The sequence below is a fragment of the Podarcis muralis genome, chromosome 5 (assembly GCF_964188315.1).
Source record: "Podarcis muralis chromosome 5, rPodMur119.hap1.1, whole genome shotgun sequence".
NCBI lineage: Eukaryota > Metazoa > Chordata > Lepidosauria > Squamata > Lacertidae > Podarcis > Podarcis muralis.
In genome coordinates, this window is record NC_135659.1 from 3,763,510 (window position 1) to 3,783,491 (window position 19,982).

At 44.6% G+C, this 19,982-nt stretch overlaps 1 protein-coding gene and 1 long non-coding RNA gene across 2 annotated transcripts; one reads left to right on the forward strand and one right to left on the reverse strand.

Moving 5' to 3' along the window:
- The first annotated feature begins 1,707 nt into the window (after positions 1-1,707).
- On the forward strand, positions 1,708-5,011 carry LOC144327740 (uncharacterized). The gene is made up of 2 exons (XR_013392818.1): positions 1,708-4,730; positions 4,870-5,011. It is a non-coding gene; the product is annotated as an uncharacterized LOC144327740 (long non-coding RNA).
- Positions 5,012-10,797: 5,786 nt separating this feature from the next.
- ITPA (inosine triphosphatase) lies at positions 10,798-19,951 on the reverse strand. The gene is made up of 8 exons (XM_028732063.2): positions 19,717-19,951; positions 18,452-18,509; positions 18,306-18,370; positions 17,149-17,222; positions 15,895-15,926; positions 14,465-14,580; positions 12,164-12,240; positions 10,798-11,036 (listed from the first exon to the last, which is right to left on the reverse strand). Exons 1-8 carry the CDS (start codon positions 19,933-19,935, stop codon positions 10,913-10,915), a joined length of 765 nt encoding a protein of 254 aa, XP_028587896.2. The 5' UTR covers positions 19,936-19,951; the 3' UTR covers positions 10,798-10,912.
- Positions 19,952-19,982: the final 31 nt, after the last annotated feature.

A 19,982-nucleotide genomic window follows, 5' to 3' on the forward strand; every position in this document is an offset into this window, starting at 1 on the left:
CTCTGTTCCCAACAAAACAACCTGGAGCAGCAGGAGTTCATTATTACCCATTATTACCCATTAGCTGACATTTATGGCATGAGGTTGCAACATTGTTTTGACTTGGGTCACTAGCAGCTTTCTACAAGGATGTATGAAAATATATTGAATTTCCCCTCTTCTAGTTTTTCTCTACAAGTAAACACCATAGTCTGTGCTTCATGAAGTTAGGAAGAGTTTTGTAGAGTGTCTGGGGAAATCTCATGTTGGATCTAGGGAGTCCTGCTTTGAAGACTGTAGACTCAGAGGTTCCCAACCCCCTTTTGTAGCAGATTTACTGTGAGTCTGTGGACAAGTTACTACAGGTCATTTTTGCTTTTCTTGCTCTTCGTGGGAATAATTTAGTGCCCCTCCTCACAGAGTGGTTATGAGAGCAAATGTAATCATGCTTAAACTATTGGTAGCTGTTTACAGGTAGGTAGCCATGTTGGTCTGCCGTAGTCGAAACAAAATTTTTAAAAATCCTTCCAGTAGCACCTTAGAGACCAACTAAGTTTGTTAACTAAGTCGTGTGCATGCACACTTCTTCTTCTGGTATCTGAAGAAGTGTGCATGCACACGAAAGCTCATACCAGTAACAAACTTAGTTGGTCTCTAAGGTGCTACTGGAAGGAATTTTTTTATTGGTAGCTGTGTTGCTTCAGCAGAGCAAAAAGAGAGAGAAAAGTAAGTGGATTAATATGTACTTTAAATCAGAAGTGCTCAGGTACAGAGCAAGGGCTTCAACAGACCAGCACTGACAACAGTAACTTCTTCATTTTTCAATTTTTTTTATTGATTTTCCAAAATTTAAAACAGTCAGAAAAACAAACATACATCCTGTTTAAATCTTGGTAACGTTATTAAGTGACTTCCTCAAATCCCCTTAGTTGAATTTCATTATATATCATTTTAACGGTTTTCCAAAATGACAACAGTAACTTCTGGTTCAGTGATGGGGAAACCTGTGACCTTCTGGATGTTGAAGTAGAACTTCCCATCTATCTCTGACCAGTCACTGGGCCATGCGTCTGCCTCCCATCCACCCCCCCCCCACCCGACTGCCTCACAGTAGCATCCTGTTGGTAGGCAAGGAAAAATATAGGTATAAAAGGAAAATTCCCTGGATGCCTAGATCTAGGTTTGGGGCAAGTACTCTTTGGTGAGAGAAGCCCAGCAGAGCTTTAAAATATGCAGCAAAACATGACAATATAGGCTGTTAGACTTTTAAAAAATGAATTTCTAAATGAGTTCCAAAATGAGTCCTCTCTTACCCCAGCATAGGAAAAGACCACATTTGGTAAGTTAAAAATGGTTTATTTACACCCCTATTTTTACATTATTACTTTCCACATCTAATTCTTCTCTGCACACACGCACCCCCCCCTTTTCTTCTCTTTTCTCCATCTTCTTTTTCTCTCTCCATTCCTTCATTTGTGTGTATGTATGTGTACATGCAGGGACATGGGTGGCGCTGTGGGTTAAACCACAGAGCCTAGGACTTGCCGATCAGAAGGTTGGCGGTTCAAATCCCCGCGACAGGGTGACCTCCCATTCCTCGGTCCCTGCTCCTGCCAACCTGGCAGTTCGAAAGCATGTCAAAGTGCAAGTAGATAAATAGGTGCCGCTCTGGCGGGAAGGTAAACGGCGTTTCCGTGCACTGCTCTGTTTTGCCAGAAGCGGCTTAGTCCTGCTGGCCACATGACCCAGAAGCTGTACGCCGGCTCCCTCGGCCAATAAAGTGAGATGAGTGTCGCAACCCCAGAGTCAGTCACAACTGGACCTAATGGTCAGGGGTCCCTTTACCTTTATGTGTACATACAGGTGCAGGGTTAGAAACTGAGATATGAACACTAGGAGCTAAATGGCACCTTAAACCTAGGTTATGAATGCAGAAGCTGAATGTCTAGGTGTGCTTTTTTATAACAAGAATACAAATTCAGAATTAAAAAAAATAGAAATATTACCAAGAACAATTTCAGATCATAATCCAGTAATACTGCAACTACGAGAGGGAAATGACTCCACTCATAGATGGAGATTGAGTAAGGAGTTGTTGGATGATCAGAAACTTTTAGAAAAAGCAGAGAAAATATTAGTTTATTTTGAATTAAATTTAAATAGAGAAACAAAATTACAGGTGGTTTGGGATGCCAGTAAGGCGGTCAGGAGAGGTCTGTTTACACAACAAAATGCATATTAAAAAAAAATTGAGAGAACAGAAGAAAAAGGAAATTTTAGAGGCCTTGACAAAAAAAGAAAAAGAATTAATACAGAAACCCAACAAAGAAACTATAAAGCAAACTATTAAGTTATTACAAATTCAATGATCAATAATAAAGAAAAAGAATAAAACAGAAGTACTTCAAACATGCAAAAAAATCAGGAAAGTTGCTGGTGTAGCAACTGAAGAAAAAGGAAACTCAAAATATTATATCTAAAATCAAAGATAAAGGAAAATGGATAAACAACCCAAAGGACATCAGGAAAGAACCCGACAGCTGGAGGAGAAAGCTGACCGCTTGATGGTGGTCGCAAGGCTCCCAGGTGCGGTGGAAGAACCAACCGATGTTGCCTTCTTGCCTCCAGCAGAAACACATGGTGTGGGGGCACACTTCTTCCCCGATGAGAGGAGTGGACCAGAGGGAAGCCTGCATCAGTAAGGTCTGCTCCTCCTAGCTTTGCCACCCCCCTGAGACCGCTGCAGATTGGCTGATTCAAACGGCTGGGTTCCGGCGGGAACTCAGAGGCGGCGACCCCGGGAGGCAGAGCAACAGCCACAGGAGCAGTGTGGCTCCGAGATGGTGGTGCAATGCACCAGGCTGCAAATGTTGCCCACGGCCGGGACATGATGAGCAGCCATGAATGGTTCCTCGTCCTCCTGGGGAAAAGTGACTAGTGGGGTGACAAGTGACAAGCAAACAAAATGAATTTCAATAGGGAGTCATGTCAGGTTCTGCAAGAACCAGATTCACTAAGATGGGATGGGGGACACCTGGCTTTCTAGAAGTATAGGTGGAAAAGATCTAAGGGTCTTGGTGGACCAAAAGTTTAACAGGAGTCAACAGCGTGATGCAGCAGCAAAAGAAAGCTAACACTATTCTAGGCTGCCTCAGCAGAAGTCTAGTGTCCAGATCAAGGGAGGTAATAGTACCACTCGATTCTGCCTTGGTCAGACCACACTTGGAATACTGTGTCCAGTTCTGGGCACCACAGTTTAAGAAGGATGCTGACAAGCTGGACCATGTGCAGAGGAGGGTGACCAAGATGATCAAGGGTCTGGAAACGAAGCCTTACGATGAATGCTTGAAGGAGCTGGGTATGTTCAGCCTGAAAAAGAGGAGACTGAGAGGAGATCTTCAGCTATCTTAAGGCCTGTCACATGGAAGAGGGAGGATGCTTGTTTTATCCTGCTCTGGACAGGAGGACTCGAACAGATGGCTTCAAGTTCAAAGAAAGGAGATTCCGACTAAACATTAATGAAAACCTTTCTGACACTAAGAGCGGTATGGCAGTCGAACAAGACTCCCTTGGAAGGTGGAGGACTCTCCTTCCTTGGAGGTTTCTAACCAGAGGCTGGATGGCCATCTGTCATGGATGCTGTGGCTGAAATTCCTGCATTGCAGGGGGTTGGACTAGAGGACCCTTGGCTCCCTTTCAACTCTAAGATTCTATGAAATAGATCGGAACTCATGACAGCCACCCACCATTTTCATATTCAAATCTGCTTCCCACCCCAACCCCTTCTTGATTACTATATATAAATAAGACATTAAAGTAGACAAACAACAACTTGCAAAAAGGATCAATAAATGTCTCACCCATTGTCTATAAACCTTGATCAGAATCCCATGCCAGATTTTCTTTTGTGAATGAAATAAAATGGTTTTAACCAGTTTTTAATAGCCAAGAATCAAATGTAGAGCTTGGGGTACATTTAAACGTAATACTGGACAGATTACTACAGGGTATGGAGAGGGGTTATTCTGAACTATGAAGTGAGAAACAGCAGCCAGAGTCGAGGCCAGAAGTGCTTTCCCTTGGTGACCCCGCCGTGCTGAAATGGGGGGGGGGGGTTGCAAGGGTTGTCCAGAAATGCACCGTGCTGGATGAAGCCAGCTCCTTGATCTTTTCTAAATAAATGGAATAAAACCGCTTAAGCCACTGAAAGATAGATTTGAAAAGTGACTGTGAAGGGGAACAATGCCCGTTATGAAGCAAGATAGCTAAAGTAAGGGGGTCATGTCCTCCATTGTGACACGTCCCCCTGCTGAGTGACTTGGCTGAGCACTTTGGGAAGAGCAACCATTTGAGGATAGCTAGTGAAGGAGAGAGGAGAAAGATGCTGCGAGAGAGAATTCAGAGACTCTCTTCATGTCAAGTGTAAGTAGGATTTCTCCTTCTTTCTGAAACATAGGGGAGGTTTAGCTGCCAGGTGCCCCAAATCCAGCACAGAGATCTCTAGAACCCATTTCCTCACTGTTTCCTCTTCTTCCCTAGGTTCCGAAGTCTGAGGAGGCTCTGCGGGCTGCTGGTCTCCTGCTGCCGGTTGCCCAAGATACACCCCCTGGTCTGCCAGGAAGAGGAAGGAGATGAGTGGAAGGAGGAGGTAAACATCATGAAAGGAGGAAAGGAGGAGAAGGTGAAGATCAGATCAATTTTTGTGAGACCATGCGACCAGGGGGTGGAGTCCACCGATAACAACGTGGATGGTGAGTGTTGATCTTTCTTCCTCAGGAACAGGGAGGCCAGAGAAAATCTGGCAGTGGGGTGGAGGGAGCAGAAAGATGGGTTATCAGCATAAGAATCAATTAAAATATTAAGAATCCTTTCTCTTCTTTTCTCTTCCAGGCAACGGCAGCAGTGAGACCAGCAGCTCGAGCGGAGCTCTTACCCCCACGCCCAGTTCCCCCCTCCCCACAATTCCAAATATATAAATAAAGAAATATATAAATAATTTTTGTATGGATTCAAATAAAGTTTGAAATACAAATATGCTAGTCTTTGGTCATGTTTTTATCCCTGGGGGTTCTTTTTCCCAACAGTTGTGAGGATGGGCAGGAAAGTTACTTGCCCAAAAATGGAAAGAATACGTCCCAGCGAAAGAAGAATGGATACAAAAAGTTATGGAATATGCCCAAATGGCGAAACTTACCTGGAAAATAAGAAAGCAAGATAACCAACTGTTTATAAAAGAATGGAAATGGTTTATTGGAGATTTACAAATAAACTGTTAATGGATAAGAATATTGTAATAACCTGCAGTTTTATAAGAGTAAAGGTAAAGGTAAAGGGACCCCTGACCACTAGGTCCAGTCGTGACCGACTCTGGGGTTGCAGCGCTCATCTCGCTTTATTGGCCGAGGGAGCCGGCCTATAGCTTCTGGGTCATGTGGCCAGCATGACTAAGCCGCTTCTGGCGAACCAGAGCAGCACACAGAAACGCAGTTTACCTTCCCGCCGGAGCGGTACCTGTTTATCTACTTGCACTTTGAGTGCTTTCGAACTGCTAGGTTGGCAGGAGCAGGGACCAAGCAATGGGAGCTCACCCCATCATGGGGATTCAAACTGTTGACCTTCTGACCGGCAAGTCCTAGGCTCTGTGGTTTAACCCACAGCGCCACCTGCGTCCCTCATTTATAAGAGTCCCCCCATTTATAAGAGTATATATATTTAATGTAGATGAATAGATGAGCAAATTCATTCATTTGGATATGCAGAAAACATAAAAATAAATAAATTTAAGGAACCAGCAGAAAGGGGGAAGGATATCGAGTTTTGAAATGTAAAAATGTTGGTAAAATTATTGGAATGTATCAAACTGAAAATCATAAACTATAAAGAAGAGAAGGGCAGGGCAGTGAGAGATTCCTGTCAGCATTCACCTGCAAACCCACCTTGCCAGCGGAAGCCTCCCAAGTGGGAGGGGAATTCTCTCAAGGGGCACCCCGTACCCAGGCCCAGCAAGTGAAGTCAAGGGCAGCACCTCAAAATTCCATGCTGGCACAGCACAGATGTGACGACTGTGAAACCATTCAGATATGAATTGTTCAGGGCGAACTGTAGAGTTGGAAGGGACCCCCTGGATCATCCAGTCCAACCCCTGCAAGGCAGAAAGTTCCCACTACCCCACCATCAGGATCAAACCTGCCACTGTGGCCCTATCAGCACCATGTAACCACCCTATCATGCTGCCATGTAAGTAGCAGCTAAGGCACCTCTTCTATCAAGCTCTTCTCTTCATTTTATTACATTTTTTTGGCCCACCTTTCTCTCCAAGGAGTTCAGGGTGGCATACATGGTTCTCCTCATTTAATCCCCTTTGAAGTAGATGAGGCTAGACTCATTAAACTCGCCCCTCCCTGCCACCCCCTTCCTCCCCTGGTGTGGTCTTCCAGAAGGCCGCTTCTGCCAGTGCCAAGTCTCCCGATGCCTGTTTTGGGGTGCCTCACTCTAGCACAACCAGCACAGGGGAGCAAAATTGGGGCAGTCAGTTCTGGGAACAGAGGCTGATTTGTGATGTCCCGATTAAAGCAGGGCATTTGAGGGGTTTGAAATAGGCTTGAGAACCACTGTGCTCATTGTTGATCCTCAAGTTTTGTGCCTCTGCTAATGGTTCTTTGGGACGCAGGTGGCGCTGTGGGTAAAAGCCTCAGCGCCTAGGGCTTGCCGATCGAAAGGTCGGCGGTTCGAATCCCCGCGGTGGGGTGTGCTCCCGCTGCTCGGTCCCAGCGCCTGCCAACCTAGCAGTTCGAAAGCACCCCCGGGTGCAAGTAGATAAATAGGGACCGCTTACTAGTGGGAAGGTAAACGGCGTTTCCGTGTGCGGCTCTGGCTCGCCAGAGCAGCGATGTCACGCTGGCCACGTGACCCGGAAGTGTCTCCGGACAGCGCTGGCCCCCGGCCTCTAGAGTGAGATGGGCGCACAACCCTAGAGTCTGTCAAGACTGGCCCGTACGGGCAGGGGTACCTTTACCTTTAATGGTTCTTTATCTTTCAGTTGGGCTTGAGCTGGACAGTCCTTAAAATAGAGAACCACTTCAGCTAGAAGGCTGTCTTTCTGAAGGTAGCATTGGGCTAGCTGTGCGCTGCAAGCATCTGAATCAGGGAGTTGTGCAAATGTAAGCAGGACTTTGCAGCTTTACATTTCCCTATAGATTAGAACATGTTGCTACGGTTACAGGTGGATGCGGTGAAATAGCGTGTAGAACAATATGATGAAGTATGTTGAAAAAGGAGAAATCTGGGAACTCTCTTAAGGGAGGTTATTTTTCTCACAAGACTATGATGGTGGTGCTCCTGTGTGTGTGAGGGGTGGTGGTGGTTAAAACAGAATAAGAGAGCATTTAGGCAATTTCTGAGAGGCAGTTGCACAGATTTATTTTCACCATTTTCTGCTAGCTAGGGATCATGGGAGTTGTAGGCCAAAACATCTGGAGGGCTGCAGGTTGGGGATGCCTGTCTAAGAATAAAGTCTTGTTCATCATAATACTGGACAGATTACTACAGGGTGTTGAGAGGGGTTAATTTAACTATTAAGAGAGAAACAGGAGTCATAGCCTTGGCAGAAGTGTTTTCCCTTGGTGCCCCCACCATGCTGAAAAGTGTGTGCGTTTGGCTTCCGGTTTCCAGTTGCCTTAATGGCACAGCTCCCACGATAGCAGAGACCTTTAGCAAAGACAAACAAGGATGATTTGAGGGTAATTATCCTTGAAAGCTCCCCCCAGGGCCCTGGGGGAGATCGTTTCGATACCTGCCTTTCGTTCCGACATGGAGGTGAGAGGTAGGGAGACGCTGAGTGCAGAAGCACTTCACTTCTTGGTAACCCTCCAATGCTGCCATTAAGAGCAGCAGTTCTTCTGTTCATTAAGAGACTAATTAGGATTAATACACAGATGTGTGCCGGTAATGATCGGACAAGATTAAGGACTGTTGAATCGAAACAGCTACAAGGTTGTACAGATTTAAATTGGAAGATGACTTCATTCGAGCAACAAGATGGTATGTTTGGGAGGGGGGAGCCAATCACTTCATTATAATTCCTTTGTTACATAAATGACTCGGCAACCCCCCCCCCCGGAGAATGCCGAAGAAAATAAAGCAAGTTAAGAAGAAAGGAGATGGGAGTACAGATATGGATTATGATGAAAAACGGGACTGTGTGAGGAAAATATTAATATTTGGAATAATTATAAAATGGGCTTGGAGCCTCTGCAGAGTTAATTGTTTTTACTTGCCCCCTCATTGAGGGGAGAAGAGACTGGACTTTGAAGACTTGCCGGAGCTCTGGCAGGGCACCAGATCACTCTTCTATGAATGATAATTAATTGCTTCAACTGGACGTGGAGGGGAGAACCTGGAGGCCCACCAGGGCTTTGGCAGGACATTGGGTGACTCCCTACTTGAAATCGAAAGTGGAATTTCCAGCTGCATCAGAAGAGTTGAGAACAAAGAGAGAGACCTCTCCAGAGTAACTTCGAGTCAACACAGTCGTAAGGCACAAAGGAGATCAGGAATAATTAATAAAGACATATTTGATAAAGAATTAAAGGAACAATTGATGGAAATTAAAACCTCACACAGAAAGAAGAAAGGAGAAGTTCACTTGCAAATTTACAAATTATTATATGTGTTAATGCGAACTGAAGTTAATTAATGTAGCTGTGGTATAAGGATTTTTATCAAGAATCGATTGTATTAGCTTTGAGCAATAATCTGGAGGTAGAATTAAAGGGACTCTGACCCTGAAGTACAGCACGTGGGAAGCCAGATCAGATTTATAATTGGCTATGTAATTGATTTGTACTTGAATTGGTATTGCTGTTTAGTATTAATATAATAAGATGCAGATTGGATTTTTGTAATTGAAAATTAATAAAAAATATTTAACAAAAATAAGAAAATACAATTTCTGCAAAACTTCCTAGCAAGCCCAAAGGGGCAGGCCCTGGTTAATAACAAATCCCATCATAGTTTTCCAACTCTGATTTTAAAAAGAAATAAATACTATTGAGCACTTTGCATTTTCAATTCACTTAAATCATTGTGGCATCCAGGCTAGAGGACTCAAATGCATTTTGTTTCTGCTGCTCTACTCTTCAGCACCTTTACTTAGGAATAAACACCATAAAAATAAATATGAAATGGAAATGAGCGCCACTTGCCACTGTGGATTGGCAAATTTGTTGGTTTCAGTTTCTTGTTTTTCAATCTTACATTCTGTTCTCAACAATTTCACATCAGTTTGCATTTAAAAAAAAGATCCCCATAAAAATGTGTCAGCATTTTAGTGTGAATTTGTCCTAATGCACATATCTTTGTATGCAACATTGTCCAGTATGCACAGCGCTCTCTCATCATATAATGGGAATATCTCATTCTCATTAATAGATGCATTTCTTATGCACACTTAACCTGGTAATATACGTCTGAACATATTATATGACTGCAGAACTGCATTGCAAAATTAAGAGAATGTTGATTACTTACGGATGACTGTGTTCTTGCACTCTGTAGGAAACTGTGGCTTAAAAGCATCAAATTTCTTCCCCGCTTACTAATGCATACGCCTGGCCAACAACCCCTGACGATAAAATTTAAAAGGAAAAGGAAAAATAATACTCCAGCAACCAGCTGTCACCATAGTGGGCTCCACCATGTCCATGTCAGCCCAGGTGTACATGTGGGGCTATTTGATCAGTAGCAGTCACCAGGAGGAGGGCAGAACTTTCCTACCAACATGTCAAGTACAGGAGTTCCCTTCTCCCTTCTGGGAGCTCACCAATAAGAATTAACAAGCATTTGGTAGATTTATAGTCTTTTTATCACAGTATCATGTTGTGAGCAGACAGGCAACTCTCTGCAAGGATAGCAGATGCTCACTCTAATCCCTCCTCATTTCTGCAGCAAATGTCCCTCCTCCTCTGCGTCTCCTTTTTTCTCTGACACGCTCGCACCTCCGAGTTCAGGGGGAGGGAGGGGTTCCCCCACTCTCGACTGATGTATCACCCAGCTGCTCCCTCCCTTCTGGTTGCCTAGCTCCTCTCTCAAAGCTGGGTAGCTCCTCTCTGAACTGTGCAGCTTCTGTCTCTGCTTCTGGAAATGCTGGGAATGGGGGTGGGGTATTTCCCCTCCTCTTCTGTTAAGAGCTGATCTCCCTGTGTTTGCATTCTCCAATCTTCCGATCCAGACCAGACCCTGACACAACAGTAACCATCACTGCAACTTACCAGCAGGGAGAAGCAATGAGGTCAGCATGGTGCATATACACTGGCAGAGCCCATCTAGCACCATCTAGTGCATTTTCACCATGCTAAACTCTCTGCTGTCTCCCCCTACCCCGAGAAGTCACAGTGACACCACTGATTGGAGGTTAGGCAAGCCCCAGTCATTTCCTGCTATCTGTGTGGTCATTTTGGGGGGTCCTGGGTTTTGGGGCCCCACTTGACCTGCACCACTGGCTCTAGTCACTTTAGCTTTTGCTTGGAAGAAGGTGCTTTAAGACATTTCTTGTCTCTTTTCAAAATCTGCTCCTGATCCATTGTTGGTTTGCCTTGGAAATTCAAGGGCCTGTCTTGATAACAAAGCACATCAATCCAGTGTTTATTTTCCTGGTACTTGAACAGTTAATGCTTATTATTGCATCTTCATTCCTGTATGCTAGTGTATCTTTAATTCTTCTGGTGCTTCTAGTGAAAATCTAAATCCTTCAACACATATTTGACATGCTGCCTTTTGGAAATAATTATTTCACAAGCAAGAAAGCTGGAAACACAGGTCTTCAAAGAAAAGTAAAATTATTGGACATGATCTGTGCAGGCAAGTAAACGTCGATCTCCAACTTCAAATACAATTTTCTGTACAAAAGCCACGGGATCTCATAGACCCAGGAAGGCTAACTGGGACAAGTTGTGGCCTCTGTCAAGTTGTGCTCTTGAGAGAAATAGGTAGACAGTTCTTTCAGGGCTTTGTAACGATGAGAGATTGAGTTCTTCACTGACTTGGGTAATTCTGCATAGCTAAGGACAGAAAATGCAACATTATCAAGATAAACTGCAATAGTCCACCAATTCTGTAGCAGTTTTTTATTATTACTTTAAATTTGTACACCTCCCAGCCTAAAACACACACTCCTGAATTGGGAAGAATTATATTAGGCATGCAGCACTTCCCTTATCCAAGGCAGCCTGATCACATGAGCACTAACCAGAATAGCCAATGGTTAAGAGATTATGGGAACTGCAGTTCATGCCATCTGGAGGACACCATGTTGGCTCTCATTGGAGATCTTGGAATTTCACTGCTGTCAAACTACTGTAATTTCCACTAGACTCCCCGACAGTAACTACACAGTAAGCCTATAACTTACACACATTTAACTTGGGCACATTCAGATTTATTTGTTTGGCAAAATAAATAAATAAAGGGTGGGCATCTGGGGAAAAAGACTTGGGCAATCCCACCCGTCATTGCACCCAATGTGTTTTGACTATACATGATTTTCATTTTAGACACAATCCTCACCACATAAGTTAACAGGCTTACTGTGTCCACAAAGATTTCAGGGCAGAATTATGATTTCCTTGGGAAATAAACTGAGCCCGGCCTTGGCTGGGGAAGGCGGGGTATAAATAAAATATTATTATTATTATTATTATTATTATTATTATTATTATTATTATTATCATCATCTGTAGAACTACAATGTACAAACTAACCAGAGTACAGTGGTACCTCAGGTTACATACGCTTCAGGTTACAGACTCTGCTAACCCAGAAATATTACCTCGGGTTAAGAACTTTGCTTCACAATGAGAACAGAAATCGTGCTCCAGCGGCAGCAGGAGGCTCCATTAGCTAAAGTGGTGCTTCAGGTTAAGAACAGTTTCAGGTTAAGAACAGACGTCCAAAACGAATTAAGTACTTAACCCAAGGTACCACTGTATTATTAAAATGTGTATACCTCCCTTCATCTAAAGATCGCAGGACAGTTTACAACAGAAAAGTACAAAATGAGAATACAAATTACATAATAAAAGAAAAACAAACAAATAATTCCCTTCCCACATATACATTTAAAAAGCTATAGAGTTCTATGAACGCTTTTTGGATATTTTACATAACAAAGAGACAAGTAGCAACTTACGTCTTATCATAACCTTCTGGCTGGAAGCATGGATCCCATCCGAAGTCTCTAGGTCCCCTTGGGTCAACTATATGTCCCTGTAAGTAAGAGGGTTTTTAAAGAACTCGATTCCCATTCAGTGCCTGGCATAAAAATTAGTGATGTATAAGCCAGGCTCCAACTGTTGAGAATCCTGAAGGTGCTTCAGAAACATGGAGGAAGAGGTGGAAGGCATCAAAGGAAAGGTACTCCCCCCCTTTCTTTTAGTAGCTAGTTTCCCCTGTTCATGGATTTATACAAACATTTTACAACTGGCAGCTTTCTTTTTGATCCCTTTCTGAATAACCCCCAACATGAAATTTGTCTTTTTCACAGGTTCCACACACTGGGTCAATGTTTTCGTCTAGTTATCTACTATGATCCCAAGATCCCTTTCCTACTCCATCACTGCCAGCCCATATTCCATCAATGCAAAGTTTGCTCAGGACCATTTGGGTGAAGGAATTTGTTAAAGGTTCTTTGAAAGTCCAAGTAAATAATGTTTTATCAAATCATCCCATCCACATGCTTGTCAATACTCTCAAAAAATTCTAAAGCAGAAGCCATTTTGATTCTACTTCAGCAAGACCTGTCCTTCTACTAGCCTACCATATTTACTCAGGTCTAATGCACCATCAAATCGAATGCGCACTTCAATTTTCAGAACCTTGAAACCAAAAAAAGTATTTGCTGGCGAATGTTAATGGGCAAAAAGTGCACTGAGTTTCAGCCAGCCAAGCAAGGGAGAGAGAGGCTCCACCCGGACTACACACCCCTCTCCTTCCCGACCGCCTGCTGCCTGCGCTGTCTTTGGCTTCTCCTGCTCCTCCTCCTCCCCTCGCCCCTCTCGGAGCTTGTGCAAGCAGAGGGAGCTGGTTTTTTAAAAAACACACCACAGAAGCACACACACATTTTTCTCCGCTCCCTGTTGGTCCACCCTCTGTATCAACATTCCAAAATGGAAGTGCCAGAGCTGTCTTGGGCCCTGATTTGTCAGCCTGGCACTGCCAGTTGCAAACCAGGAGGAGGCGGCGTTGTAATCCAGGTCACCACCGCTACCTCTTTTGGGGGGCGGGAGGAAGCAGCTGGTTCTGATCTAATTCCTAACCTATTAACTGCAATGCACAACACAATGTCGAGGGATGCCTTTCCACTGCCTCCCTTGGATGAGGATGCAAGTTTAGAGAGAGGGAGATAAAGGGAAGCAAGTGCACCTTCTCTGCCTTGGGGGGGGGGGGGGGAGAAGAGAATTTTCTATAGAAAGGTGGGGGGGGGGGGGCACAGAGGGAAGAGATCCACAACAGCCTCTTACCCAGGGGATGGGACCCAAGGATGAGAAAGTAGCCAAGGAGTGGAAAAATTCGAAGTGTGTGAGAGTGAAAGGAGGAACAAAAAGAGTGTGAGAGGGAGAGAGGTGCCTTGGCCTTCAGCCTCCCCGCTCACTTCTTCCCCAACACATAATGGGTAATTGTGAGGAGAAAGAAGAGGGGGAGGCAGGAGTGGCTATGGAAAAGGGCATTTCACAGCCCCACTCTCCCACCCCCACCCTGTGTGCGCGTTCCCCTCCTTGCTTCCTTGGGCAGCTTTGTAGGTGGTTTGAGGGCACCGAGGAGGGTGTGAGCTGGCCCCCAAACATTTATGCAAATCCTAAAAATCACACACACACAGATTATACCCCTGGAAATCCAGACATATGGCAAGCCTAACTCAACAGTCTTCCAGCCCTCGCTAGAACAGAGCTTGGACGCCCTCCTCCCTCAGCCCTCGTTGCTGATGGGAGACTGTGCTTGGATAATCTTGCTTGGCAGGCGTGCGCTGAGCGGTCACCACCCTCCTTCCCCCCTTCTCAACCCAGCCCTTGAGGGCTTGGAGGATGCTGTTTACTGCCTTCCAGTCCTCGCTGGGACAGAACTTGGATGCCTCCCCCCCCCCCCAGCCCTCTGATAGGGGACGGGGCTAGAGCTGGGGAGGCCCATACTGAGCGGTACTGCCACCCAGGGATGGGGCTTGGAGGAGAGGGTTCATGTGCGCCGAGCCTGTTTACTCAAATGTAATGCTCCTTTGAATTAGGGTGCCTAATTTGACCAAAAAGGTGCATATTAGATTTGAGCAAATATGGTATTTTACCAGATCTCTGAAATAATTATATGTGATGCACTTGAACAGGCCATGGAAAGTATTACTACTGTTATACTGGCAAAACCTAGGTTGCTCAGAGCTTGGGTCCACCCTGCTCCATCATTAATCCAAAATCATCACTGTAGCAAAACCTCTTATACACACCTGAGTCTGGCCTTTGAACAGCTTCACTGGGTCATCTGGATTTCCAGTGCTATAGGCAAAGGTGCAGAGAGCATAAGCAGATTTATCTTCAAATCCTGCTAACAGTTTGTACAGCCCTAGGCCAAAGAAAAAGGAATGTCAGATAATTTCTTTTGGGGAAAGTGTTGCCCAACAAGCAGATACTTACACAGAAACCAAGAAAACATACACATTTGGAGCATGAACAAGTGTCCCACGCACATCCCATGAATCCTATCATTACTATGAGAACTGTGCACTTTCCTACTGTTGGAAGGCAGGCTGCTCTTTGGGATGCAATCAGTTCTGCACCCATCTCAGCACATATTGCTGCCTTGATGGCCAAAGGTATTGTTTTCAGTGTTATTATTCTGTAAGACTGACATGGTCTTTTACACACTACTATACCAACGCTAAGGTTGCTGGAAGCTGTAGCCCTGTAAGGACTAAACAACAGTTCCCAGGATTCTTTTCTTTGGCGGGGGGGGGGGGGGGAGCCCTGTGCTTTAAATGTACAGTGTGTATGCAGCCAGAAAGAGCAGACAAGGAAAGGGTTAAACACCCTGTTGCCACTTCTCTGATCCTTGCTGCCCCCTCTTTAAGCAGCTTTTCCTGTTTTTTAGAAAGGGGGTACCTTCATCAGCATTTAAGGTCCTGTTAACCATGGTCAATTGTTTACCATTAACACGCTTAGCTGAATTATTTGTCTCCTACCCACTTGTTCCAGGAAGAAACACATTACAATCCCTGGCTTGGTGCAACTTCCAAGGAAACAAACTATGAACTGACTTAGCATTACAAACCTTGGCTTCAGCTCATGGCTAGCCAGGAGCGAAACAAACCACAATGCAAACCACAAATGCAGTGCTAAGCACCAAGGATCATGGCTTGGGAGGAGCAAAGTGAGCAAGATTTGCTCATGCATGGTTAGCCTTTGTTTCTTGCTTACTGTGACATTCAATTGTGGCCGATGTATTGTTAGTCAGGAATGGCTAAATCAGGACTAAAATACATATTCAAGCAGAAAATCAGGGCCATTTCTGCCAGACTAATACCTCGGCAGTGAAGTAGATTCATACCCAAAAGTATCATTCAAGGCAGAAATAGAGGGAAAGAGAAGCAGCTCAGGCACTATCTGTTAAGGAAGATTGACTGGCAATGGAGGGAAGGCTAGAAACATTCTGGAACTGTATGCCAAGGTAAATTCTACAGGAAAAGAAAAGCATGACTGCTTAAGAATGGAAAGCCAGGTATGGGACTGATGGCAGGGCCAGACTGCTATGGGAAGTGAGCTAGGTTGCTAACAATAAGTCTGGTCACTACAGAGCATCACTATACAATGCAGAAAAAATCAGAAAAAATCAGGAGAGGTGCCTCATCACAGAAGGAAGTAGGATGAAATATCAAATTACCTTCTGGTTTCAGCTTCTCTAGGAACCATTTTCTGAAATGAAAATTCAGGTTCAAATAATCTTCATTATTTCAAATAAATAAAAGAAACAGTGAAATAGTATTTGATAAGCATGGAAACCTAAATGCTTTATTTTCAATAAACATTTAAATTATTTATTTAAACCAAAGTGACTAACTGTTGGCCTTCCAGACTAAAAGTCTCATTGTCCTCAACTACTTTGCTGTCTGGGGCTGATGGGAGTTGAAGTCCAATGACACCTGGATGCCACAAATTTCTCACCCCAATGTGATACTGAGAAGCAAAGACAAAAAAGGCAGAAGGTGGCCTCTGAGGAAAAGGGTAAGTGGTTTATGTTGTCCCACAGGTTAGCCAACTCTGATTTGATCACTGTATAGGCTCAGTACAAGATTCCCAGAGTGAAATACAATTTAAAATAATTTATTTTGTAACAACTGAAGTTTCTATAAGTCTTCAACACCAGTCCCATACACAACACATTGCAGCAGCCCATTAAAGAGGCTACCAGGGCATAGATTACTGTAATTTCCATTGCTTCTATTCATGTCAATTCTTTGTGAATTGTGCTAAATGGACTTGTGATCTACTGTATAAGTAAACACTAATAGAGCCAAAGAGGTTAAAGGCACTGCTTACCCCTCCTATTATCAGTTTGTTCTTGTTTGGGGTGCTTTTTGGCCCCACCAACCAGGAAGAAAAAGAAAACCAATCAGGCTATAAATTTGCCATCCAAGTTCTTACTGAAATATAAGGGACGCTCCGGATTCATGGACTTTGAAGCAGCACAAACTCAGGGCGAAAGGGAGAAACGAGCTAAGAGGAAGGCATGTTTGGCAAACCCTCATCATTATCAACTCTTGCCCAGAAACCTATGTCCCCACTGTGCAAGGATGTGCGGATGCACAATAGCAGCACTCTACTTACGGACTTTTCGGGGTGCGAATGGCACCCCGAAACGGATCGCATTCGTAGAGTTACCCCTGTATTTGCTATGCCAGATCAAATCAATGAAGACTGTTACAACAGGAGTAGCCAACATGGTGCTTTCCAGATGTTGTTTGATTACAACTCCCATCACCCCTGACCGTTGCCCATGCTTCCTGGGGCTGATAGGAGTTATTTGGGTGACCAATCTAATCCATGTGTCAATGGATTCAAAGAATATTGTTAAACACTTTTTGACATTTTCCATTTATCAACTATACTCTGAATAAAACCCTTAACTCTTACTTACATATACGGCCCTGGGAGTCCTCCAAGGGCTTTGAAACACAAACAAGTATCTTCGACAATAACCGGTCCCTGGATCTGTTGGTGAGAATACAGTGACAATTTAATTAGACAGCAGAGTTCTCCCCCAATATTGTAAAGGGGCTTTGTATCCAAAAGTAAACATAAATCATCTTCCCATAGAACTTATGAATATCTAATAAATAATAATAATAATATGCAAATTTATTGCAAAAGACACAGCTATGCAGCTGCTACATGGAAATAAGCAACATCCCCACTGTGTTAGGGACTCTGAGAGATTCACCTTCTTCAGGGGATAAGGTTGAGGACTCTGAAGTAGAAAGAAAGGGCATATGAGCAAGCCAGGGGGGGAGGGGGGCAGTGCCTTCCTGACCTGGTAATGTGGCACTGCCATCCTTGGACTCTGAGGGCTCCATTGCAGAAGCTCCTATGAGACCACAGGCTCCCCTGCTCTGTTGCCGTAAGAGGCTCCTGTAATGTGCTGGACCCCATTAATTGAAGATTACCCTTCCAGAGCAGTTGGGACTAATAGCCAAGATGTAGTTGCTGCTATGATATAGAGCTCGGTATCGGTTTGTTGCTGACATTTGCTTTCCTTGTCTCCTTGCAGAGTAGGACATTTATACAATTGAGAAATCCTTGGGAAAAGGCTTCAATACATATGTGATCGAAGAACAAGTTGACTTTCATAATTAATCATTTCTACATTGCGGGGGACCCCTTGGGGTCCCTTTCAACTCAGATTACTAAGAAGTAATTTTGTTCATCCTGGGACTTGCCTACAGTATTTTTTGTGTGTGAATATGATCTTTGCATTCTCTTCTGCTGCCTCTATCCAGTATGAAGAACTCCAAGAGAATCTCTCCAAAATGACTTACTGAAACTTGCCCAAATTTAATAAGGTTCAAATGACATGTTCCATAAATCTTGCTATGTATGCATACTGTCAAGAAAGGAAGGACATACTGGGGCAACAAGAGAAAGTTCTCTGAATATATCAGTTAATGTTAATGGGAACAGAATACTCTCTGAAAGGCAGGAAGCTTGTAATAATTTTAAGTTTTTTCTGGCCTTAGATTTGTGCAATATTGCCCAAAAAGCTTTCAGAAGTAGAGATCTAGAAGGGGGAAAAAGGACCTGCTTAGCTGCTTCCTGGCACTTCTGGATAGAAATGTCATCAGGTTCCCCTTGGTACTCAGGCACTGCAAAATGAAAAGGTTGCAATTAGCATATTGCAGGAACACTCAAAAAGTGCACAAAGATGTAGTGAGGTATGAACTTACAGTCTATTTTCTTTGCAACCAGCTTGTATGGAAAGGAGTCACCTAGGATCTGAATCACCTGCAAAGATGAAGAGCACAGTAATCAGACTCCAATACAATACTGATGTAAGGCTGCTTCCACAATGGACATTTGCTGTTAAACAGCTATGCTTTGTTTACTCACTTTTTACATGGCAGCTGCTCAACTCCATAAACAATACACCCCCTCTCATTCCCCCCCCTCGTTCAGCTCCCCCCCAATTCAAAAACCCAATTCACTCAGTGTCACGGATACAGTTATGATTTTTTGTTTTCCTTCAATTGATTTGTGGCATCTTGTTGATTTTTTTGAAACTGTATTCTAAAAAATAAATTGATAAACATTTTTAAAAAATAAAAACCCACAACTTTTTTTTTTAACTCAATGGAATAGTTGTGCTATTTCCCCAGATAGAGGCAACCTATCACACTGCTAGTCTGGCCAGTAATAGCATTCATAAACAGCTGAGGTCCATTCTTTTATTTTCTATGGTCTGTACCTCCTCTTTGGGGATTTGTTTCATAATATGTAAAAAAAAACCACCCTCAAAGTGGTTTAAAACAGTAAAATCAAGGGGGGGGAATGCAACTGTACTTTAAAACATACAAAAGTTAAATTACTAAAACTGATTAAAATCACCTCAGCTTTCTAAGCATCTTGACAGGCTTCTCTAAACAGGAATGTTTTCAGCAAACACTGAAAAGAGTACAGTGAAAGCACCTACTTTCAAAGGCGGCCAGATTTGACGAAGTGAACATGCGTAAGGGTCGACCAAAGACACTGAGCTTTTTTTACAATTTTATTGGGGCTGGAAAGAGGAGGCCCCTGGCAGTGGGGGAGCGACCCCCTCGGGTGTCTGGGGCGGAGCTCTTCTTTAGAAATGGAGAACATCGCCCACACTTGCCAAGCTGCCTTCCTGAGGGCTGCCTCAGCGCCTGGCACCCAGCGCGCCCCCCCCCCCGGCCAGCCCCAGAGGCCCCTTCGCCCGCCGAGGCAGAGACGTGAGGGGGCACCCGAGGAGGGACAGAGGCCAGGGTTGCCCGCGGCACCCCGACCAACATTCAGGGCACCCCAGGGCGCCTCGACACACTGGCTGGAGCCCCCCCCCCCGGACTCGAGAGCCCTCAGGGCTCCGCCGGGCTGACGGCGCTCTCTCTCTCTCTCAGGCCGGAGAGCAATGGCGGCGGCGCCTAAACCACCTGCGCCTGGAAGCGCTTCCAGAACCGCCTCCCGCCGCTTCTCCCACCTCCTCCAGCTTCTTGGCATTGCCGGTGACGAAGACCACGCTCCTCGTCGCCATCGCGGCGCCTCCTCGGCTCGCCCGCCCAATCCCACAGTTGGGGCTCAACCGCCTCCTCCGCCCGCTCGAATGGGGCCAATGAGAGAGACGGTTATACGGCCGGTGACTAACGGCCGGTTTCTCGGTTGGTTGGTGGGGCGCAGTGACAGGCAACTCCGCCAGCATCCAATGAGCTTAGAGAACGGAGGGGGAGGAACCGTGCCAGAAAGGCG